The 24,145-nt window shown below is 57.4% G+C and overlaps 1 protein-coding gene across 2 annotated transcripts; it reads right to left on the bottom strand.

The window, feature by feature from the left end:
• Nucleotides 1-3,203: 3,203 nt before the first annotated feature.
• DENND6B (DENN domain containing 6B) lies at nucleotides 3,204-17,076 on the bottom strand. Of its 2 annotated transcripts, none has more exons than XM_038007248.2 (20): nucleotides 16,851-17,076; nucleotides 10,035-10,073; nucleotides 9,918-9,960; nucleotides 8,702-8,814; nucleotides 8,074-8,154; nucleotides 7,367-7,472; nucleotides 7,171-7,250; nucleotides 7,022-7,084; nucleotides 6,717-6,772; nucleotides 5,863-5,985; nucleotides 5,670-5,765; nucleotides 5,488-5,582; nucleotides 5,302-5,367; nucleotides 4,909-4,973; nucleotides 4,731-4,820; nucleotides 4,540-4,593; nucleotides 4,105-4,202; nucleotides 3,752-3,854; nucleotides 3,572-3,646; nucleotides 3,204-3,490 (listed from the first exon to the last, which is right to left on the bottom strand). In XM_038007248.2, exons 1-20 carry the CDS (start codon nucleotides 17,025-17,027, stop codon nucleotides 3,368-3,370), a joined length of 1,746 nt encoding a protein of 581 aa, XP_037863176.1. In that variant the 5' UTR covers nucleotides 17,028-17,076; the 3' UTR covers nucleotides 3,204-3,367. The 2 variants fall into 2 exon arrangements, with proteins under 2 accessions (XP_037863176.1, XP_007974406.2); XM_007976215.3 differs by having other exon boundaries at nucleotides 4,105-4,214; nucleotides 16,851-17,074.
• Between the last annotated feature and the right edge of the window lie 7,069 nt (nucleotides 17,077-24,145).

The following is a 24,145-nucleotide window of genomic DNA, read 5'->3' as shown; positions in this document are numbered from 1 at the left end:
CCCAGACCAGGAGCAGACCAGTCGCTCCCCGGCAGGTTTCAGGGGTGGGGGCTGCTGGGCTTTGGCCCTTTCCCAGGGGTCTCAGGCCCTCAACTTCCCAGGGTAAACCGGGCACCTGAGGATGGCCTCCCAGCACATCCCTGGCCTCCAGCAGCACCTCGGGACGCTGCACCTGGGACCCCACACTGATCCTTCAGGGCCTGGAGGTGGGTGGCCCGAGACCTCTTTCTGGGGTTATGGTTTCTGGGACAGAGCTGGCCCCACTTCTGGCATCCCAGGCCTCAAGTCCCAGCCCCAGTGCTCCTGGGGTCCCCTGCGCTTGAGAAAAGGTGGAGAACCCTCTGCAGGGCCAGACCTTGGAGCATGCCTCCACTGCCCTCCCAGGACTGGATGTGCTAAGCAGGAGACGGAAGCATTCCCCAAGCCCTCACCCTCGCCCCCACCCTGGGTCACCCCTCCCTGGGTCACCCCTCCCTGGGGCCGGCCTTCCACCCAGACCTGCCCGTCCTTGCAGCTGGTCGGCTTCCTCCTGTCCCCAGCCAGGCATCCCCTCCTCCCCTGCTTCCCCCACTTGGGATCTGCCCTGCCACATCCTGACAAACTCCCAGCCTGACTTAGTTCTTTCGGTCTCTGCCTTCTCCCACCCTCAAGCAGCCAGGCCTTGTTCCTGCCCAAATCTTCCCTTGGGCCTTGAACCACAATCCACATTGCGGCCACCCTCCCCTTCACTGCAGAGGACCCCAAAATTACCAGGGTCTGACAAGGTTGCCAACATTTTATCAAAAAAGGAAAAGACAAGCCCTGTGTCACAAAAGGACATTTTAATACCAAAACCGTGGGAAGGCCTCTGTTCTAGACCAAAAGGGAGTCTTTAAATAGCCAGCAGGAAGCTTGAGGCTGAGCAGCTGTCCTTCCTGTCCCTGAGCAGGCCCTGTGTGCACCCTCAGCCCCCAGCCCCACTCCAGACCTGCTCCCAGCTCTCTCCACCCTCTGGGTTCTGTGGTCCCTGTCCTTCAGGAGGCCTGTAACCACAGCAGTCCTCAGCCTTGCCAGCTAAGTTCTGCCCAGCAAGCCCTCTTGCCTGTGGGGGCTGGCACTGTGGCCAGGGGGAGAGCTTTCTGGACCTTCCTGTCTCTTCACTGCCTGCCCCTGGCCTGGTGTGTGTGGGGAGGGGAGGGCCATGGCCCAGCCCCGGACAGAGGCTCAGCCAACTCAGAGCGGCCTTGACACTGGGGGGCCACAACAGGCATCGGGACAGATGGAGCTGGCAGGTCTCCATGCCCAGCCCCCACCCATTCACCCCAGGCCACATTCCAGCCCAGGCCTCTTCTGCATAGGTGGGGACAGGCCCTGAGGAAGAGGGGCTGGGACACTACCCTCCACCTTAGCCTTGGCTTCTGCCCAGGGCAATGCTGGCCGCCTGGCCCAATGCCCCCCCACCAAGTCTCCCACCCGCCCACCCATGTGGCCTTACCAGAGCCCTCCAGGGAAATCTGCTTGTGCACTTCTGGACAGACAGTGGCCAGGGTCCCTGGGGGCTTCTGAGCCTAGCCTGAAGCCCCTCCCTGCAGCCCTGTGGGTCTGCAGCCCTCTGTGCTGTGGGGCAGCCCTCAGAAAGCCGTGAGGTGAGACTGTGGTGTGGGGAAGCACACGCCACCGTGGTCCTTGGGGTGCACTCCCCAAAGGGGGGCCACAGTTGTGAGAGGGGCGGATTGTCTTCCCAAGCTTCCTCGACACCTTGAAGTGGTGGTCCTCAGGGGACGGGCCACCAGCACAAGGCTTTTGCAGAGCGCCCTGGTGGAGGGCAGCTGATGGCAGGGCCTATACTGGCCCCCAGGCCCCATCTTACGGAGGTCAGTGTTCAAACTGGCCACACAGGAGGTGCCAGCATCTGCAGACCCTCTAGAGACCAAGCCCTCAGTAGGAAGGCTGGTCCCCCCATGCTACAGTTGGGAGGCCCAAGCAGAATTTGAGGCCAGGACCTTTCTCACCCTCAGGTCCCCGGCTTGCCCCTGCCACAGAACAGGTTTGCCGCCTCAGCCTCTATGTGTTCTGTTTAACGTGGTCATGTCCTTGGACCCTGCACCAGACATCTGGGCTCGACAGCTCCCCTCTGTCACCCTCCTGGCTGCCTCTGTGTCCTTGTCTGTAGAATGGTGACAGGGACAGGCTGTCCTGGGCGCAGTCTGGCTGGACAAGTTGACATGTACCAAGTTCTGAGAACTACCTGTCGTCCGGACACCTGACCCCACTGTCCTCATGGCTCGGTCATGCCCTGCACTGAAGTGGCTGGCGGTGCTCACTCTACACCGCCTGGCTGGAGGACGTGGTCTGAGACCACCAATGAGAACACAAACAGTACATCGCGCACGCGTGCTGAACGAGGGCTACCTTCTACAGACTGAATGGGGGCCTCAGAAGAAAAAGAAAAGTCCTTCCCCCAGGCCAACACCGTACCCATGGGCCTCAGTGCCTGCAGGTGTCACGGGGGGAGCACATGACCCAGAGGTGGCTCTTAGGGACCTTCACCCCTTACCAAGGAAAGGGAGACACACAGGCTTCAGCCAGAGGCAGGGTCGGGCCGAAGTCCAGAGCCCCTTGGGCTGCATGTGGGGGATGGATGGACACACTTGGACGACAGGAGCCTCGTCCACCTCCCAGGAGGGACATATGGAGCTGGTGCATAGTGGGGGCTCCAGGACTGGGAACCAGGAAGGTGCTGTGGATCCTCCGAGGGCCAGGCTGAGCCAGCTCTCCTAGCAGAGGTGTTGGCCCCACACCGCCCCCTGCCCAACCCCTACCTCCCAACAAACCACAGCCCCAAGCAGGTGGGGGCCCAGAGGGGCATCAGGGGTGGTGGGCAGAGCTCTCCACATTGCAAAGCAGTCTCTCCCCTTCTCAAGTTGATGCCTGTGTGCAAAACAGCCTCCCGTCCCCAGATGAGATGAGTCGGGGGCTGGTCAGGAGAGGGTCCCTCCTGTCCTGGGCAGCCTGTTGGGCTGAAGGAACCACCACACACAGTGCAGGGGGCTTGGGGGCCAACAGATGGGCACCGGGAGGGGCAGACGGTAGACGCACCCACATCGGCGAGGGCTCCCAGCCTGTCCCCGCCCTGGTCCCCGCCTAAGGTCTGTGGAGGCCAGGTGGGGCCCAGGAGGAGGCAAGGCTCCGCCTGCACGGAATCCCTACGGTCAGGGCCATGCTGTGGTTCCAAATGTCGCCTTTACTGCTGAGACAATGGAGGAGCCTGCAGTCTGGGCGGGGGGCCAAGGAAGGGGAGCGTGTGCTTGGCCCAGTGCCGCCACCACTGGGGAGCAGGAGGCTCAGGCAGACCTAGGGCCCTGGGACCGTGGCCCTTGGCTCTGTCCTAGGGAGGGCACAGGACAGCCTGCAGGTCTTTAGGCAGGGAGCCGATGACCGTCTCGATGTACAGCTGGGCCCGCTGCAGCGTTGCCTCCTTCACAGGGAGCTGGTGGCCCTGAGCCCGCACCTGCAGGGGCAGCTGTGGTCAGGGCAGGCGCAGCTCCATGCCAGGCTGGTGGCGCTGGGACAAGGCTGGGAGGCATCTTACCAGCTTCTCACGAAGTTTCAGGACCAGGTCCACGACCTCCACCTCGGACTTGTCTTTCATCCAGGTCTCGATGTTCTACAGGGTAATATGGGGTCTGCTGTCAGCAAGGCCCCCCACTGCCCTGGGCCTGTGCCCACCCCCACCACGTTCTGGCCCTCCCCAACCCCTAGCCTCCCTCACCGCCTCACAAATAGCCTCCAGGTGCAGGGCCTCCAGCTTCAGGGCCATCTCCTTGTGCCGCTGCCGGTACCAGCCGTCAAAATGGGGGGACTTGAAAAACCGCCTGTGGGGATTGACAGGCAGGGCCGCGGGGCTGACCCTGGGGACGGACAGGCAGGGCCGCGGGGCTGACCCTGGGGACGGACAGGCAGGGCCGCGGGGCTGACCCTGGGGACGGACAGGCAGGGCCGCGGGGCTGACCCTGGGGAAGGACAGGCAGGGCCGTGGGGCTGACCCTGGGGAAGGACAGGCAGGGCCGAGGGGCTGACCCTGGGGACCAAGAAAGGCTGAGGCTGCACCCGCAGACCACCCACCTGTAGAGACCCAGCCAGTCGCCCTTGAGGATGCAGGTAAGCTGGGGCCCGGCATGCTCCAGGCTACGCAGGAAGTCATCCTGGCTGAAGGGCCGGATCTGGGGGGGAGTCTGATTGGGGGTGGGTGAGCCAGCACGTGGGAACACGGCCTCACAGGCCTGCACCTGGTACGCTGCCCAGACACGCTCCTCACCACTTCTGAATACCCCCAGCCCCCACCCTGCCTGGCACAGATCCCAGAATAGCCCTTCCCAGGGTGCAGACCCTGAGCCCCTCCAAGGGTCCTGCCAGCCATCTGCCCTGTGGCCCTCAGTTTCACAACATGATGGCCTTGAGCCCTGTGTCTCCTACACAGCCATGGCCTCCTGCTCCAGACCTTCCCTTCTCCGGGTGAGGAAGGGAACCCGCCCTCCATGGACCCCACAGGACCCCCACCTTCCAGGGCGTGATGCTCTTCTGCAGGGGCATGAGGCTGGCCATGTAGTGCTCCTGGGTGGGGAAGGGAGGGGAGTGAGCCCAGGGACCCATTCCCCCCAGCCCCGTGCCCCCCAGTCCTGTCCTCCCCCGTCCCATCTCCCCCAGCTCCATTCCCCTCCAGCCCCTTCCCCCCCAGCCCCGTGCCTCACCAGAGGGATGATGAAGCTCTGGGTGAGCTCCAGGAGGTGCCGCCGCAGCAGGGCGCTTTGCACATCTGACGGCCGCTTCTTCTGCACGCCCTGCAGGGAAGGGGGGCCAGGCCCTTGCTGCACCTCACACTGCCCCAGACTCCCTGCGTCCCCAGCCCCCTCCCGCCACAGCCCATACCTTGAGCAGCCGTTTAAGCAGTGCCTTGTCGCGGTGGAGGTGGGCTGTGTATGCGGTGTAGAGGCCTGGCGGGAGGGCACAGCTGGTGCCCCGCCCTTCAAGGGCCTCCCTCCCACACTCCTGCAGCCCCACAGAGGAGCCAGGGTGGGGGTCTCATCTGCCTGCAGCCCCATGCCCTTGGCTGCACCTGAAAATCTCACCCACCCCACCCCAGACACAGGGACCCACTGAAGAAGACAAGAGGGCGCCCCTCCCTGAGGGTCCGAGCTCTGCTGCTGAGTCCTGGGAGAGGAGCAGGGGTCGGGGGGCCGGGCTGCCCCACCCGGGAGACCCACCAGGTACAAGACAGGCCCCTCCACTGTGGAGGGGCTCCAGGTCAAGGGGAACACAGACCTGGCTTAGTGTCCAGGGTCTTCAACCTTGAAGGCTTTTTCAGCTTGACTTGCTTAGGAAGGTCTCCTACGAGACATGCCCAGTGGCCAGGCCTCAGTGCTCGCAGCTCTGGCCATGGGCTCTGAGGCAGCCCCACACTCAATGAGGCTTCTGAGCATCACCCCTGCACCTCCCTGGGAGCCTGACCTGACATCTTGGGCTCCCCGACTCGGAGGATGTGGGGCCAGTGCTGGAGTGTTTTGATAAAGAAAGGGTTTGTGACTCCCAGGACCACGTTTGGTCTAGACAGAGAGAGAGAGAAGAGGCAGAGACAGAGGTCCAGGGAGGTGCAGCAAGGATGACAGAGGTGGGGCGGAGGCGGCACTTACGGGGCCTGCGTGCGTGTGGTGAACTCCTTGAACTCGCTGTCATGGATGGTGAAGTAGGGACGGAAGTCGCAGCAGAACCTGAGGGGCTGCAGGCAGCTGTGGGCAGAAGCACAGGAAGCAGGTGAGGCAGGGGCGGCCCAGGCATAGCCGTGATGGTCCAGCGACCCCAGCTGGGACCCAGCCAAGGTGATACCTGGTCAAGGCCAGCACCATCTCTGAGGACACGTCGGGCGAGGGTGCCAGGACCAGCAGGGGCTCCCCGAGGAGCACAAGCTCCCACAGTGTCTGCACGTGAGTCAGCACAGGCCGGAAGCACCTGGGGCCGGGCAGGAAGGTCGGGGAGGTCAGGAAGGGGCTGAGACTCCTGGCCCTGGCCCTGCTCTCCCACGTGTTCACCCAGGCCCTGGTGAACACAGCACGCTGCACCAGGTAAAGACAGATCTGTCTGAAGACGTGAGTGTCTCGGGTTATCATGGCCACCCCGAGCTCCGACAGTCCACCTGTGCTGGGCCTGGGCCTGGGAATGGGGGACTCAACCTGGACCCACCTATGAGGGACCAGCTGTCCTAAAGTGGCCCCAGGGCGGGGGCAGGGGCTGCTGACCTGGGATGGGGGGGTACCCGCCTGGACCCCTCTGGTCTCCCTGTGCCCATCCCAAGTGCAGCCCTGGCTCCTGTTGGGCCCTCCACAGAGCAGGATGGTCTCAAAGCCCAGCCTCCCTTGCAGACTCGCCCAGAGGCAGTGAAGGCAGACTCAGGCAGCCTCTCCTGACACTGTCTTTCAGGACCTCCTGCCCACTGTGCCCATTTCCGCTGGCTGCAGCCATGTGGCACTTGCTTCCTCTTCTACACAATTCTCTCTTCTTCCTTCCAGAACTATCCCAAGGGTTACTCAGGATGAGCGCTGCCTCCCTTGGGCAGTCCCCACATGGCGCTGGCCATACACACACACGTGCACACACGCACTCACACACACACACACACACGTACATGCACGTGCACACAGTGAGCTCCCCCAAAGCAGCATGCAGAACCCTAGGGGACTCACCTGAACAGGTCCAGCTCATGGACGCTAGCAAGAACCATTGGGGCTGGAAGCAGGTTCTGAGAGGAGGGGAGTGTAGGTCAGGGCCAAGGGGGACTGGCACCCCTTGGGCCCCAAGCAGCCCCTGCCTCACAGCACAGGGGAGGGTGCAGAGCGCCCAGCCCTACACCAAGGCACAGGCTGTGGCTTTGCCTGGGTTTGACTACCCCGCAGGGTGGACCAGGGAGGCAGGTGTGGGACCACCCAGCCCAGGAGCAGGACTCAATCGGGTGAAGCCCTCTCAGCTCCGCCTCCACCTCAGCTCCCACCTCTTGATCACACTGCTTTGGAGGACTGGACTCGGACTTGTCCACCCTGGATGGGATGCGCACCTGGGAGAAAGAGGGAGCAGCTGCCAGAGGGAGTAAGGCCTCCCTACACACCTGCAGAGCCTGCTCCCCAGCCAGCTGACTCTCACCTGGACAACAACGCCCATGACAGGTAGGTTCAGGGTCTGCCCAGGTGCAGGCGCCGGCCACTGGTCGATCTCACTGCACACTGCGGATGCAGTAGCTGGCGTCAGGACCCTCCCCAAGGAGAAGCTGCTGTCAGGCCCACCAGGGGCCACAGCTGGGATGATGAGACTGCGATGGCCATGCCTGATGGCCACTCACCTGCTTCCAGGCAGGGCGCCAGCTTGTCAAAGTACTCAGGGGCGATGAGGCTTAGCAGTGCCTGGAACAGCCGGACAAAGGGCAGGCGGGACACCAGCACCAAAGACTGCGGGGCTACGGGGCCAGTTAGAGGCCCCCAGCTCCAGGCCTCACTCACCCCAGCCACTCAGGAGCCCATGGGGACCCCTGAAGCCACGCTCACCTGGAGCTGGCCCAGGGTAGCATGTCCCACCAACTCCGCAGGACAGCTGCCCCGGGAACGGCCTGACTCGGACCCCAGAATTATCAGACAGGAGAAAACCCAACACTGAACTCTCTGGGTGGCGGCCGGGGCAGCTGGACCCTAGGGCCTTCGGAGGGAAACGCATGGTGGCCAGAATTTCTGGAATGATCTCCCCAGGGGCTGAGCAGCTTTTACTCTCGGCCTATGGCTTCCAGGCTGGGTTGTCCTGACCCTGACATGACCCTCCAGCCATCAGTGAGGGGCAGAAATGTCCTGGACCAGGACATAAGGGCCTTGGGTGCCACGCCAGGCAAGGACAGGGCAGAGGGGGCTGCAAGGAGAGCTGGACACAGCCCAGGTGGGGCTGCAGGAGGGGTGGGCACTGCTGGAGGCTCAGGACCCCTTGCCCGCCCCACAGTCCCTCCTGCTGCCTGCCAGCTCCTGCCTCTCTGAGGCGCCAGCCCAGAGTGACCAGGCAGCGCACCTTCTGGAAGTAGCCCCTCTTCACGGAGCGGTCCTTCACCTGTCTGAAGTACACATAGCCGAAGTAGTGCGCCGGCTCCCTCTGGAAGGAGCAAGGGTTAGCCAGGCCATGCCCCACCCAGACCACCTGGCCCTGCCCCAGGGCTGGGAGTGGCAAGAAGCATGCAGGGACTGCAGCCGATGGGAGCCTGGAGAACCAGGAGGCTCCTGGAGCTTCTGTCCCTGCCTTCTGGCCACCAAGGCGGAGGCCAGGAGGTCCTGGGCTCAGAAGGTGGGTAACAGCCCTGCTGATACAGCAGGGAGTCTGCTGGTGTAGGGGAGAGGGGTTCACGGTGCTGGGGGCCCTGGGAGGTTCACGTGGGCCCCTGTTCAACTATGCAGATGCCCAGTCACGGATGTGTGGTGCCAAGGGAAAGCCCCAGGGACCCTGGGGAGCCCCCGGAAGAGCTGGCCCATCCTCAGTTGGGGCTGGTGCCTGGGACTGCAGGGTCAGCGGGGCATGGCCAGCTCCTCTCCTGCCACACAGTGCCCAGGCACTCCGAAGGGGCTTCTCCCACCAGCCTGACCCTGGCAGGAACCGTGGGGAGCAGGGGAAGAGAAGCAGGCCAGAGACGCAGCCCAGTGCTCACCTGCAGTGCCATGGGGGCCCTGCTGTTGTAGTGCCTATCGTCAGCATGCCAGGGGCTCCTCTGCCCTCCACACTGGCGCATGCGGAAGCTGAACTGAGTGTCTCCGAGGCAGCCTGAGAAGGGGGCAGCCCACCACACGTCAGGGCTGGGAGCTGGGGACCGGGGAGCAAGGGCCCTGCGAGCCTGGCCAACACAGTGAAACCCTGTCTCTACTAAAAAGACAAAAAGTAGCAAAAAAGTAGCCAGGCATGGTGGCACACGCCTGTAATTCCAGCTACTTGGGAGGCTGAGGCGGGAGAATCACTTGAACACGGGAGGTGGAGGTTGCAGTGAGCTGAGACTGCGCCACTGCACTCTAGCCTGGGTGACAGAGTCAGACTCCATCTCAAAAATTAAAAAAAAAAAGCCTCAGAAAGAATGCCCAGCTGAAGGGGCCTGTGTTTCCCAGTGGGCTCCTATTCTGACTCCTGCACACCCTGCACCTACAGGCCTTAGAATATGTTCGCACAGAAACGCACCTTCAGCCTATCTGGGAGATTGGCTCAACATGCTTGAGACAGAAACCAGGCACTAGAAAATGGTTACCCAGATGTCTATGCCCTGGGGCAGGAGCGGGAGGGAGGCCCAGCCCCTTGTGGCCACTGTGTGGGGTGTACGAGACTGTTGGTCTCTCTGCAGAGAGACACCCTTTCTTTTTTTTTTTTTTTTTTTTTTTGAGGTGGAGTCTTGCTCTGTCTGTCGCCCAGGCTGGAGTGCAGTGGCACTATCTCGGCTCACTGCAAGCTCCGCCTCCTGGGTTCACGCCATTCTCCTGCCTCAGCCTCCCGAGTAGCTGGGACTACAGGCGCCCGCCACCACGCCCGGCTAATTTTTTTGTATTTTTAGTAGAGATGGGGTTTCACCGTATTAGCCAGGATGGTCTCGATCTCCTGACCTCGTGATCCGCCCGTCTCGGCCTCCCAAAGTGCTGGGATTACAGGCTTGAGCCACTTCGCCCGGCCAGAGACACCCTTTCCACGTGCATCTGGGGACCTGCCTGACCTGCTGCAATGCCGAGATCTGGGTGCCTCCACTGAGTGGGCATGGGGCTGGTGCTGCCCACCCCCTGTGGCACTCTGCACATGGGCAGCCTAGGCAGCCGTGATGCCCCTGGCCTGGGCTACAGGGACGCCCAGCTGGCTTCATGCCCAGCCCCAATAAAGATGGGGTCACCTACCTGAGTGTGAGTCGGGAAAAGACAGGTAGCAGATGCTGCTTTTCTGAAACATACAAAACCCGGTGAGGGCCGACCCACTCCTGGGTCCCATCCATTCCCAAGAGGGCCAGGACTCACCTCCTTGTCTGTGAGCCGGAAGTCATTTGGATACACCAGCTGCAGAGGAAGACAGAGCGCCTGGTGATGCCATCTGCCCAAGGAGGCAACACCCCTTGATGGCATCCGCTGGACTGGGACCGTCCCAGCAGCTGCAGCATCTGTCTCTGGGGCGCAGGTCAGTGCCATGGTGCTGGCTCGCCCCCGGCTCCCTGCTCCAACAGCGTGCTGCGTCCTCCCCACACCATCTTCTCTGGCTACTGTGCCCAGCTCCTTGCTGACCCGCTCCTCTCTCTGACCTCCAGGCACCAGGCCCCAGGCAGCTAACTCCCCTGCCAGCCGGAGGCTTCTCTCCTCTCACCTCCCCAGGTCCCTCTCGGTAAGAGGCCAGCACAACGGGGTGGGCTTCCTGACCCCTTTCTCACCCCTGGTCCTCACAGCCACCCAACCACCTCTTGCCCAGACTGCAGTTGGGCCCCCCTGCCCCTACACACCCAGACATCAGTTCACAGCATCAGACATCAGAAGGGTAGTGCTTCAGGGATCCAGAGGCCCCTCACCCGGGACGGTCACAGGGCCCCACCTGGCTGGTCCTCCATCTCCATCACCACCTGCCAAACCAGGGGGCCCCGGACATGCTGCTCCCCGAGCTTTTGCTCAGATGCAGGCCCGGAAGCACACCTGCTCCATGATGGCAGCCTGCCGTCAGGCCCTCTCCCCATTGTGCTCAGTAGTCTGCACCCAGCCTCCCCCTGCCAGGGCCTGTGCCCCACCTGCAGTGCCCAGTGAGTACCCAGCCGGACAAGCCCTGCACCCCCAGGAGTGGACAGTGGGGGAGAGCATGACACTAAGCAGGCGCTGAATGACCTGGAAGACAGGTGTGCACTGACAAGAGGCAGCAGGTGGGGCAGGTGACCCTGGGAGCCCAGCCCAGCAGGTCCATGCACACGTGGACCACTTTCCGTCTAGGGACCTCCCAGGGCCCCCATTCCCAGTGGACCCTGCAGTGTCTCCTGGGCTGTCTGAAGCCTGCTGGGAGGGCCTCTGTACACTGTCCCCTCCTCATCCCATCTGCCCAACTTCTCCACTGAGTTGAATTTAGGCTATAATAAGGCTTCTTCCAAGATGTGCCCTGAGCCCCCAGACAGTGAGGAGCCAGGCCCTGGATGAAAGCATCTGCCATTTTGTTTTTGAGAGACGGGGTCTCGCTCCGTCACCCAGGCTGGAGCGCAGCGGCGCAATCACAGCTCACTGCAGCCTTGAACTTCTAGGCTCAAGCAATCCTCCCACCTGAGCCTCCTGAAGTGCTGGGAGTACAGGCGTGAGCCACTGTGCCCCGCTTGCTCTGTGAAAATAGCTCTGCTTTTGTTTGCTCTGGGCTTGCTACTGTGGTCGGTCCTGCTTTGTCTCTTCCAACGCAGAGCAAATCTCTTTAAGGCAGGGACCCTGTCCTGGTTACTTCTGCCTCCCAGCACCTGGCACAGAACAGACCCTCCCCAAATACAGTGTTTGTGGCATATGTGATGAGGTCTCTGAGGTCTACTAGGACAGGTGGGTGGAGGGGAGCTAAACAGGTACCAAGGAATGGTCAGGAGGAAGACGAAGGAGGAAGCTGGGAGTAGGCTGGACCCACAGGGGTGCCTCAGGATAGCTCCATGAGGGGCTGGGGATATAGGGCCACTCAGTCTGAGCCTTCATGTGTCCGCACTGAGGAGGGCTGAGGAAAGGCAGGTACCCTCTCCTCAGGTCAGGACTCTGTACCTGGTCTGCTGGTCACGGGAGCTTGTGGCCTCTGAGCTCCGTGCCCATGCCCAGGGGGCCCTCAGCATGTCTGACCAGGGAAACCCACATTCTCAGGCTCACCATCTTTGGGAGTGGCCCTGGGGCCCAGTTACAGCCTGAAGCTGAGTACTGAGCCAGGGGTCAGGCTACCTGGGGTTGGGCATGCCAAGGTGAGGGGACACCTGGAGCTGATCCTGAGGGCATGCAGGCCTCCCAGGCCAGGCTGTGCCCTGCTCGGGCTTCCGCAAGGGTCTCGCCCTTTTCACCTGAGGCAGCCTGCACCGGTCTCTGCTCCTGGGGAGCAGTCACTGAGAAAGACTCCGGGTGGGAGCTTGGCTTGGAGAAGGCACATCCAGGGAGCAGTTCTGAAGGTATGGCCTGGCCCCCCTCGGGATCCCCGGGGTCAAAGCTGTTCTCCTACGAGAGAGCCTCCTTGTCTCTCATCTTCACCCTCATGTACAGCATGGCTCCTGGAAGCCAGTGTGTCCTGTCCTGGTGGGCTGAATGCAGCGCTGATGAGAATCCATCTGTTTTCTATTTGGTTGGACTTTTTTTTTTTTTTTTGAGACAGAGTCTTGCTCTGTCACCAGTCTGGAGTGTAATGATGTGATCTCTGCTCACTGCAAGCTCCACTTTCCGGGTTCAAGCAATTCTCCTGCCTCAACCTCCTGAGTAGCTGGGACTACAGGCGCCTGCCACCATGCCCGGCTTTTTTTTTTTTTTTTTGTAGTTTTAGTAGAGACGGGGTTTCACTGTGTTAGCTAGGATGGTCTCGATATCCTGACCTTGTGATCCGCCCGCCTCGGCCTCCCAGAGTGCTGGGATTACAGGTGTGAGCCACCACACCCGGCTTGTGTTTTTTTTTTTTTTTTGAGACGGAGTCTGGCTCTGTCGCCCAGGCTGGAGTGCAGTGACCGGATCTCAGCTCACTGCAAGCTCCGCCTCCCGGGTTTACGCCATTCTCCTGCCTCAGCCTCCCGAGTAGCTGGGACTACAGGCGCCGCCACCACGCCCGGCTAGTTTTTTGTATTTTTTAGTAGAGACGGGGTTTCACCGTGTTAGCCAGGATGGTCTCGATCTCCTGACCTCGTGATCCGCCCGTCTCGGCCTCCCAAAGTGCTGGGATTACAGGCTTGAGCCACCGCGCCCGGCCTACCCGGCTTGTTTTTTAACAGACAGGCTCAACCTCCAACTCCTGGACTCAAGCAGTTCTCCCACCTCAGCCTCCTGAGTAGCTGAGACAACAGGTGTGTGCCACCATGCCTGGCTCTTTTTTCTTTTTCTTTTTTTTTTTTTTTTTTTGAGAGCTGCGCTCCAGTTCCGTCACCCAGGCTGGAGTGCAGTGGCACGATCTCATCTCACTGCAACTTCCACCTCCTGGGTTCAAGCGATTCTCCTAACTCAGCCTCCAGAGTAGCTGGGATTACAGGCGTACAATGCCCGGCTAATCTTTTGTATTTTTAGTAGAGACGGGGTTTCACCATGTTGCCCAGGCTGGTCTCAAACTTCTGAGCTCACACGATCCCCCTGCCTCAGCCTCCTAAAGTGCTAAGATAACAGGCGTGAGCTACCACACCCGGCCTCATTTTGTATTTTTTGTAGAGATTGTGGGTCTTGCTATATTGACCAGGCTGGTCTAGAACTCCTGGGCTCAAGTGCTCCTCCCACCTTGGGCTTCCAAAGTGCTAGGATTACAGGCATAAGCCAGCATGCCTAGCCTTTTTTTTTCTTTTAATTTTGTTTCGAGACAGGTTCTCGTAACCCAGGCTGGAGTGCAGTGATCATGGCCCACCACAGCCTTGAATTCCTGGGCTCAAGCAATCCTACGGCCTCAGTCTCCTGAGTAGCTGTAACTACAGGTGCACGCCACCACACCTGGCTAATTTATTTTTATTTTTGGTAGAGACAGGGTCTCACTATGTTTCCTAGGCTAGTCTGGAACACCTGGCCTCAAGTGATCCTCCCGCCTCGGCCTCTGAAAGTACTGGGATTATAGGCAGGAACCACTGTGCCTGGCCCAAGAGGTGAGTTTTCAAGAGCTGAGAAGGCGGAGCCAGGCCCTTTCCTAAGCTGACCTGTACACTCCAGTCACCCCACAGTCCTGCCCAGCCCCTCTCAAGCCAGACCCCTTGTCACCCCACAGCCCTGCTGGCCCCTCTCAAGATGGACCCCTCATCTCACAAGCAGGCTGCACTGCACTCATTTCCATGGTGCCCCCATGTGTACAGTTGCAGGGGTATCCTGTGAGCACTATGGACCCTGAACCACTTACTCTCCATATCACTGGCATATAGTGTGAACTCCTAGAGGGCTAGAGCCTTGTCTTCTCATGTGCTGGGCACCAGTATTGTGGGGCTGGGCTGGTGATAGCTGCTTAATGTGATTTACAGTTTTTTGTTTTGTTTTGTTTTTGTGAGATGGAGTTTTGCTCTTGTTGCCCAGGCTGGAGTGCAATGGTGCAATCTCAGCTCACCGCAACCTCTGTCTCCTGGGTTCAAGCGATTCTCCTGCCTCAGTTTCCTGAGTAGCTGGGATTACAGGCATGCGCCAACATGCCCGGCTAATTTTGCATTTTTAGTAGAAACAGGGTTTCTCCATGTTGGTCAGGCTGGTCTTAAACTCCTGAACGCAGGTGATCTGCCCACCTCGGCCTCCCAAAGTGCTGGGATTACAGGCGTGAGCCACTGCACTTGGCCTTCAAAGTGATTTACTGAATGAGTAACTGAATCACCAGCTCTTTGCCTTCTGCTTATGTTGCCATTTTGGGAGAGGGGTTACCTGAAACAGGACCCCCTCCCCTGTCTCTTCTCAGCGTCCAAGACTTATTTACCTAAGCCCGTTCCATCCTCTGAGCTACATGCATCCCAACTAGAGTCTTCCTTCCACGTCGCAGAACCAAGCACAGCCCTGGGACTTTGTGGTGCTTAGCTGGGCTGAGCTGTGACTGAGTGCACAGTGGGTGCTCCCTAAAAGTCTGTAAGTGACTAAAACGACCTCAATCTTCCCCGTGACTTCCAGGGGAGGGAAGAAAAGCAAGAGTCATGTGCTCAGGCCCCAGTGGATCCACTGCCAGGTTTCTGCACAGACCCAGTGATCTGTAGGTGTCCAGGTCACTGCTGTGGAGGCTTCGGACATGGACCCGGGTCCCCAGCACTCTGCCAGCTGACCATGCCCCCATTCCGAGCTGGGTATCCCAACCACACACAGCCTTCAACAGCTCAGAAGTAACTTTCCAAATGGGGTTTAGAAAATAACACGAGAATGCCTTAAGGAACAGAGGAACTTCTTAACTTTTTTTTTTTTGAGATGTAGTCTCAGTTTGTCACCCAGGCTGGAGTGTGGTGGTGCGATCTCAGCTCACTGCAACCTCCTTGTCCTGGGTTCAAGTGATTCTCCTGCCTCAGCCTCCCGAGTAGCTGGGACTACAGGAGCCTGCCACCACGCCCGGCTAATTTTTGTATTTTTAGTGGAGATGCGGTTTCACCATGTTGGCCAGGATGGTCTCAAACTCCTGACCTTGTGATTCGCCTGCCTCAGCCCCTCAAAGTGCTGGGATTACAGGCGTGAGTCACCGCACCGGGCCAGGAACTTCTTAACTTCTTTTTTTGTTTGTTTTTTGTTTTTTGAGATGAAGTCTCACTCTTGTTACCAGGCTTGAGTACAATGGTGCGATCTCGGCTCACTGTAACCTCTGCTTCCTGGGTTCAAGCGATTCTCCTTCCTCTGCCTCCCAAGTAGCTGGGATTACAGGCGCCCATCCTCACACCCAGCTAATTTTTGTATTTTTAGTAGAGACGGGGTTTCACCATGTTGGCCAGGCTGGTCTTGAACTCCTGACCTCAGGTAATCTGCCGGCCTCGGCCTCACAGAGTGCTGGGATTACAGGGGTGAGCCACCGCATCCGGCCGGAACCTCTTAACTTTTGTGATTTTGTGGGTAACAATCTGGGCAACAGTATTGAACTAAGAAAGTGGGCTCTCAACCCTGGACAGGTCACCACAGTTCTTGATACTCAGCCCCCACCCAGTGATGCTGTTCGAGACGGCGCACCTGCTGGGGACATTGTGTGGTGGAAGGTGCTCCAGAGAGTGCTAAAGTTAACGCTTTTCTGTTTTCTGTTTGGAAGACTATAGGCTTCTTATGGCTTCTTGGAGTTCAGCAGGGCCTTAGAAAGCATCTCCCAACCACAAAGACATGCTGTCTGGCTTTCCTGATGATGACAATTTGGCCTCACCTTGGACACCTGCAGTAATGGAGCGCTCACTACCTCTCAGGAGGTTCCTTCCGCCAGTGCGGGGAAGCCTCCCTCCACCTGCAGGTGGACCTCCCCTGTGCTGGTCAGCTCTCCCGTGTGTGTCATACAGGACACAGAGAAGATCATCCTGCGGGGCCTCCCTGGAGGAAGGGAGGCTGCGTGTGTGGGTAGGTGAGTGGAGGCCTGCAGGCAGCAGGAAGACCACATCGAAAGCCCATGGGCACAGCCGATGAACAGACCCCCTAGAGCAAGAACACAAGACGCAGGTCGAGGGACAAGGGCCCATGGGGTCTGGATCCGATTCTAGGTGAACAAGGAGGCGCTGCAGGGTTTTAAGCAGGAGAGCAACAAAGATTGAACTCTGGGGTGCAGCTGGGGCGGGGATGACATCAGTGACGGCAGCAAAAGAACGGATCCGAGACCTTTGTTGCAGAAGGAGCCGTCAGCCTTGCCTATGCCCAGAGATGGGACGCGGAGCAGAGGGTAAGGCAGGGACTCTGGCGGGAGCCACTGCGGGGATGAAGGTGTCACTACTCCGGTGGGGAATGGAGTGGGGAGATGTGAGATATTTACTGAGAAAAATCGAAAGAGTACCACTCAGGAGATGCAAAATTCTCCATCTCAATGTGAAGACAAGATCCGACTCCGAGCGGCTGGCCTTCCCTCCTGTGCCTGGGAAGCGCTTCTGGAGCCCGGGGAAGAGGCCCCTCCAGGAGGCGGCGGCCGAAGGCCAGGGAGAGTGCGGGGCGGCCGAGGGCCCCAAGCGGCCCAGCCCTGCCCACCCGCCCGCGCCCGCTCACCTCCAGCGCCTGGCCCAGCTCCAGGTCGAAGGTGACCACGCACACGCACTCCAGCCAGGCGGAGAAGCGCGCCCAGGGCGCCGCCGGGGTCCGCGCCGCGCGGCCTGAAGACCTGGGTCCAGCCGCGCCCAGGCAGCCGCGAGCCCGGCGAGGCCCTGTGCCCAACAGCGCGTCCATGGCGGCGGCCGCAGGTTGCCGGGGGAACGCGGGCGGGGGCGGTGCGCGTCCGGACCGCGCCTCAGAGCAGTCGAGCGGCCGCCGCGGCCCAGTGCGGCTCCACCGCGGCCGCGCGCCCCCTAGCGCCGGAGAAGCGCCAGCGGCCGGGCGCCGCCCAGGGCACCAGCGAGCCGGGCGCGCGCGGGCCAGAGCGGCCGGAGCCCACTGGGGGACTTCCGGGAAAGAGGCCGCACCGGAGTTCTCCACGGCCCACGCCGTCTGAGGCCCGAGAGAGTCGGGTCGGCCCCAGTGCTCGCGGATCCCGGCTTTCGGGAGCCTCGCGGCCAGGCCGGGGAGGCAGAGCAAGGCCGCAGCCAGCCGGCGCCGAGCTCGAGGGGCTTCGCAGGTCCGGCCAGCCCGCCTCGCGCCACCGCGGAGCGGCGTCGCGGGCATTTTCGTGGCGGAATGGCGTCTTCACTGAGCGCCCAGCCACCACCGCGGACTCGCGCTCCCGCCCCATGGACTCCCGCTAGTTTCCTTTGGGGCCGGTGCGGCCTGGGGTCGCGTCTGACCGCCGGTGTCCACGTGGCGCCTCTGCAGTTTCACTTTCCGGGGGAATCGCGGGAACCTGGAGCGCCTTCCCTCCCTCGCGAGGGCCACGGGCCCCGCCGTGGTCCACAGAGCACCTCGAGGCCTGGCGTGGAAGGGCGAGTTTGGGGCTATCGGTAACAATGGAGCACGCCTTTGAGTCGCGGGCCTCGTGACGTTTCGGTGGAAGGCGGGCCGCATATACTGTGGTGGTCCCTTCAGATTACCACGTGTTGGCCAGACGCGGGGGCTCACATCTGTCGTCCCACCACTTTGGGAGGCCGAGCGGGGGTGGCGGATCATGAATCCAGGAGTTCGAGACAAGCCTGACCAACATGGTGAAACCCCGTCTCTACTGAAAATACAAAAAGTAGCCGGGTGTGGGGGCTGGAGGGCGCCGTAATCCTAGCTAACTCCGGTGGCTGAAGCAGGAGAATCGCTTCAACCCCGGAGGCAAAGGTTGCAGTGAGCCGAGATTGTGCCTCTGCACTCCAGCCTGGGCGACAGAGCGAGACTCCATCTCAAAAACAAATACACAAATAAATAAAAGATTACCACGTGTTGTTCGGATTATCTGGCCTAGGTGTGGGGTAGGCTGTCCCATCTAGGTTTGTCACAACAAAATCGCCTAATGACACATTTCTCAGGACGTAGCTTCACCGTTGAGCAGCACATGAACGTGTTGTTTTTTTGAGACAGAGTTTTGCTCTTGTTGCCCAGGCTGGAGTGCAATGGCACGGTCTCAGCTCACTGCTACCTTCGCCTCCTGGGTTCAAGTGATTCTCCTGCCTCAGCCTCCCAAGTAGCTGGAATTACAGGCGTGCACCACCACGCCTGGCTAATTTCTGTATTTTTAGTTTTAGAAACAGGGTTTCACCATTTTGACCAGGCTGGTCTGGAACTCCTGAGCTCAGGTGATCTGCCCCCCAGGCCTTCCAAAGTGCTGGGATTACAGGCGTGAGCCATTGCGCCAGGCCAGACCGTATTGCTTTTATTGTTATTTTTAGAGGAAAGGTCTCACTCTCTCTCAGGCTGGAGTGCAGTGGCCCATTGCAGCTCACTGCAGCCTCGATCCCCTGGCTCAAGCTATCCTCTCACTCAGTCTCCTGGGTAGCTGAGGCTACAGGCACACGCTTCCATACCCCATTATTTTTTTAATTTTTTTTTCTTTTTGTGGAGGTGGGGTCTCATGTTGCCCGGGCTTGTTTTCATTTCTCTTGGGCATATGTAGAAACCAAATTGCTGAGGCATAGCCTGGGTATATGTTTAGCGTTTCCCAAAGCAACCATACATTTAAAAACTTTCCTACCAGGCCAGGCGAGGTGGCTCATGCCTGTAATCCCAGCACTTTGGGAAGCCCAAGCGGGTGGATCACCTAAGGTCAGGAGTTTGAGACCAACCTGGCCAACATGGTGAAACCCGTCTCTACTAAAAGACACAAAAATTAGCCAGGCGTAGTGGCAGGTGCCTGTAATCCTAGCTACTCAGGAGGCTGAGGCATGAGGTCGCTTGAACCTGGGAGGCGGAGGTTGCAGTGAGCCGAAATTGAGTCATTGCACTCCAGGCTGTGTGACAGAGCAAGACTTTGTCTCAAAAATAATAATAATAATAATAAAAAGTCCTACCAACAGTGTATGAGTGTTTCGGTTGCTCCACATCCTTCCCAACATTTGGTGTTGCCAAGCGTCTTCATTGTAGCCAATGAGTGGGTAGTGGTATCTCGTGATTTTTAAAATTTTATATATATTTTTAGAGAAGAGATCTCATCCTGTCACCCAGGCTGGAGTGCAGTGATGTGATCATGGCTCACTGCAGCCTGGAACTCCCAGGCTCAAGGGATCCTCCCGCATCAGCCCCCCAGGTAGCTGTAACTACAGGCGTGTGCCAGTGTACCTGTGTATTCTTGTGACTTGAATTTGCATTTCCCTGATTACTAATGGTCTTGCGCATTTTTTTCCCTGTGGTTACTGCACTGTCATTGTAAGATGTATTCTGGTATGACTAATGGTCTTGAGCATTTTTCCCCCCTGTGGTTACTGTATGCCATCATTGTAAGATATATTCTGATTTTGAGGTAGGAGGCCGAACTTTATTCCAGACCAGATTAAAGACTGGCTGAAGGCTGGGCGCGGTGGCTCACGCCTGTAATCCCAGCATTTTGGGAGGCGGAAAAGGCAGGCAGATCATGAGGTCAGGAGTTCGAGACCATCCTGACTAACACGGTGAAAATCCATCTCTACTAAAAATACAAAAATTAGCCAGGTGTGGTGGCTGGTGCCTGTAGTCCCAGCTACTCGGGAGGCTGAGGCAGGAGAATCGCTTGAACCCAGGAGGCAGAGGTTGCAGTGAGCCGAGATCGCGCCACTGCAGTACAGCCTGGGTGACAGAGGGAGACTCTGTCTCAAAAAAAAAAAAAAAAAACAAAAAAAACTGGCTGCAACTGGAAAGAGGCAAAAGCACCTCTCCGTGAGACACACCTGCCAGTACTGTTTCCATTGCCATGGCAATGCCCACAAGTTACTGCCCGTTCCCATGATAACTACCCTAAAGTTAACGCCCTTTTTCTAAAACTTTCTGAATAACTTGCACCTTAATTTGTGTATAATTAAAAGTAGTTGGCCGGGTGTGGTGGCTCACACCTGTAATCCCAGCACTTTGGGAGGCTGAGGCGGGCAGATCATGAGGTCAGGAGATCGAGACCATCCTGGCTAGATGGAGACCATCCTGGCTAACACGGTGAAACCCTGTCTCTACTAAAAATACAGAAATTAGCCAGGCATGGTGGCGGGTGCCTGTAATCCCAGCTACTCAGGAGGCTGAGGTATGAGAATCGCTTGAACCCAGGAGGCAGAGGTTGCAGTGAGCCGAGGTCACGCCATTGCACTCCAGCCTGGGCGACAGAGGGAGACTCTGTCTCTGGAAAAAAAAAAAAAAAAAAAAAAAGAGAGAGAGAGAGAGAGAGGTAGGAGCCTTAGAGTCAGAGAAGTCAATGTGATGCTAGGATCTGAGAAAAAGAACCTGGAAGATGTTCGGCTGCTGGCTTTAAAGATGGAGGAAGACACTATGAACCAAGGGATGCAGGGCAAGCTGGAAAACGCGAAGATACAGATTTTCCCTGGAGCTTCCCAAAGGAAGCCAACACCTGGATTTTTGTCCTGTAAGACTCATCTCAGATTTGTGAGCTACGGGACCGTAAGGTAATAAATGTGTGTGGTTATCAGCCACGATGTGTGTGGGGACCTGTGCCGGCAGCAACTGGAAACTAATGCATAGACTAGTTTATTCTGCCTGGTTTCTTGCACCTCACATTATGTTTTTGAGCTCATGCATATTGTTGCATGTATTAGTAGTTAATTCCTTCTCATGAATAGTATTTTTATGTAATGTTTTCTTGTCCATTTACCATTGAAGGACATTTGGATTGTTTCCAGTGTTTACTTATTATGACTCATGCTGCTGTGACATTTGTGTCCAAGTCTCTGTGGGGACACACATTTCCACTTTTGGGGGGTAGATACCTAGGAGTGAAAGTGTTGGGCTGTATGGTAAGTTGATGTTCAAACTTTGGAGAAATTATCAAACTTTTCTGAACAGTTTTACATTCCCACTAGGAATGTATAAAGGTTCCAGTTCTCCATATCCTCCCCAATGCTTAGTATTGTTCCAGCCATTCAAGGGGGCGGTCTGCAGCGGTACTTTATTGTAGATGAGTTTGGCATTTCCCTGATGATTATTGATGTTGAGCATCTTATGTGCTTCTAAGTCATTCGTGTTAGCTTCTTTAAATAAATGTTTATGCAGATCTTTTGCCTATTTGTTTATTTATTTATGAGACGGAGTCTCGCTCTGTCGCCCAGGCTGGAGTGCAGTGGCACGATCTTGGCTTACTGCAAGCTCCGCCTCCCGGGTTCACGCCATTCTCCTGCCTCAGCCTCCCGAGTAGCTGGGACTACAGGTGCTGCCACTACACCTGGCTAATTTTTTTTTTTTTTTTTGTATTTTTAGTAGAGACAGGGTTTCACCGAGTTAGCAGGATGGTCTCGATCTCCTGACCTCGTGATCCGCCCGCTTCGGTTTCCCAAAGTGCTGGGATTACAGGCGTAAGCCACTGCGCCCAGCCTATTTATTTATTTATTTATTTGAGATGGAGTCTTGCCCTGTTGCCCAGACTGGAATGCAGTGGCGTGATCTTGGCTCACTGCAACCTCCACCTCCTGGGTTCAAGCAATTCTCCTGCCTCAGTCTCCCAAGTAGCTGGGACTACAGGCGTGTGCCACCATGCCCAGCTAATTTTTGTATTTTTAGTAGAGAATTTTTTTTTTTTTTTTTTTAGAGACTGGGTCTCACCGTGTTGTCCAGGCTGCTCTCAAACTCCTGGCCTCAAGTGATCCTCCTGTGTCAGCCTCACAAAGTGCTGGGATTATAGGTTTGAGCCACCATACCTGGCCTGTTCCTTCTTTATTTTAATTGATTAAGTTAGAGACAAGGTCTTGCTCTGTCACCCACATTGGAGTACAGTGGCATGGTCACAGCTCACTGCAGCCTCGACCTCCAGGGCTCAAGCAATCCTCCCACCTCAGCCTCCAGAGTAGCTGGGACTACAGCTGTGCACCACTATGCCTAGCTAATTTAAAAAATTTTTGTAGAGACAGGCTCTCGCTGTGTTGGCCAAGCTAGACTATCCTTTCTTGAACACAAACTTAACTTTATTACTTTATAATTAATCTCCTCTTGTTGATAATATATTATATATATATGTGTTTGTTTTTTTTTTGAGATGGAGTCTCGCTCTGTCGCCCGGGCTGGAGTGCAGTGATGTGATCTCGGCTCACTGCAAGCTCCGCCTCCTGGGTTCACACTATTCTCCTGCCTCAGCCTCCTGAGTAGCTGGGATTACAGGCGCCTGCTACCATGCCTGGCTAATTTTTTGTATTTTTAGTAGAGACGGGGTTTCACCGTGTTAGCCAGGATGGTCTCGATCTCCTGACCTCGTGATCTGCCCGCTTTGGCCTCTCAAAGTGCTGGGATTACAGGCGTGAGCTACTGCGACCGGCCGATGATAATATTTTATATCAAACTTTCCCTGTTGAAAGCATTGTGTGGTTTCTGTCCCTTTATTGAACTGTGACTAGTGATACAATTTTGAAGGAGGAAAAACAAGCGGGGAAGGTGGTGATGAAGTGTGTGTGTGCGCATGCATGTGCACGTGTGTGGTGTGTGTGCGATGTGTGGTGTGTGTGCTGTGTGGGTATAGTGTGTGTGGGGGTATGTGTGTGGTGTATTGGTGTATGTGTCTGTGTGTGTGCTGTGTGTGTGGTGTGTGGTGTGTAGTGTGTGGTATGTGGGGTGTATGTGTACATGCATGTGCGTGTGGTGTATGTGTGTGGTGTGTATGTGGTATATGTGTGTGGTGTGTGCGGTGTGTGCAATGTGTGTGGTGTGTGTGCGCTGTGTAGGGTGTGTGTGCTGTGTGGGTATAGTGTCTGTGGGGTGTGTGTGGTGTATGGTGTGTGTGTGCGCGTGCTTGCATGTGTGTAGTGTGTGTGTGTCTGTGTGTGGTATGTGTGTGCAATGTGTGTGATGTGTCTGTGTGTGTGGTGTGTGTGTGTGTCCTTGTGGGGTATGTGTACAGTGTGTGTGGTGTGTGATATGTGGTGTGTATGGTGTGCAGTGTGTGGTATGTAGTGTGTGTGGTGTGTTTGTGGTATATGTATGGTGTGTAGTGTGTGGTATGTGGTATGTGTGGTGTGTGTGTGGTATGTAGTGTGTGTGGTATGTGGTGTGCATGGTGTGTGGTATGTACTGTGTGTGGTAAGTGGTGTGTGGTGTATGTATGTGGTGTGTGTGGTATGTGGTGTGTGTGTGTGTAGGGTGTGTGGTGTGTGTGTGGTATGTAGTGTGTGGTATGTAGTGTGTGTGGTAAGTGGTGTGTGGTGTGTGTGTGTGGTATGTGTGTGGTGTGTGTGGTATGTGGTGTGTGTGGTATGTGGTGTGTGTGGTATGTGGTGTGTGTGTGTATGGTGTATGGTGTGTGTGTGTAGTGTGTGTGGTGTGTGTGTGTGGTATGTGGTGTGTGTGTGGTATGTGGTGTGTGTGTATGGTGTGTGGTGTATGTGTAGGGTGTGTGGTGTGTCTGTGGTATGTTGTGTGTGTGGTATGTGGTACACGTGGTGTGTGGTATGTAGTGTGTGTGGTAAGTGGTGTGTGGTGTGTGTATGTGGTGTGTGTGTGTGGTATGTGGTGTGTGTGTGGTGTGTGTGGTATGTGGTGTGTGTGTGGTATGTGGTGTGTGTGATGTATGTGGTGTGTGTGTGGTATGTGGTGTGTGTGTAGGGTGTGTGATGTATGTGGTGTGTGTGTATGTAGTAAGTGTGCTATGTAGTATGTGGTATGTGGTGTGTGTATGGTGTGTGTGTGTACAGTGTGTGGTGTGTGTGTGTGGTGTGTGTGTGTGGTATGTGGTGTGTGTGGTATGTGGTGTGTGTGTATGGTGTGTGGTGTGTGTAGCATGTGTGGTGTGTCTGTGGTATGTCATGTGTGTGGTATGTGGT

The sequence above is a fragment of the Chlorocebus sabaeus genome, chromosome 19 (assembly GCF_047675955.1).
Source record: "Chlorocebus sabaeus isolate Y175 chromosome 19, mChlSab1.0.hap1, whole genome shotgun sequence".
NCBI lineage: Eukaryota > Metazoa > Chordata > Mammalia > Primates > Cercopithecidae > Chlorocebus > Chlorocebus sabaeus.
The sequence above is the reverse complement of the archived record's forward strand: the minus strand, read 5'-3'. Positions and strand labels throughout refer to the sequence as shown.

Excerpts from the sequence above, each read along its gene's own strand:
- DENND6B (XM_007976215.3), bottom strand. The coding sequence starts at position 17,027 with ATGGACGCGCTGTTGGGCACAGGGCCTCGCCGGGCTCGCGGCTGCCTG. Across the intron at positions 6,773-7,021 it reads CAAAGCAGTGTGATCAAGAG|AACCTGCTTCCAGCCCCAAT; the intron begins GTGGGAGCTGAG and ends CCCTCCTCTCAG. Across the intron at positions 4,594-4,730 it reads AGAGCTTCATCATCCCTCTG|GAGCACTACATGGCCAGCCT; the intron begins GTGAGGCACGGG and ends TTCCCCACCCAG.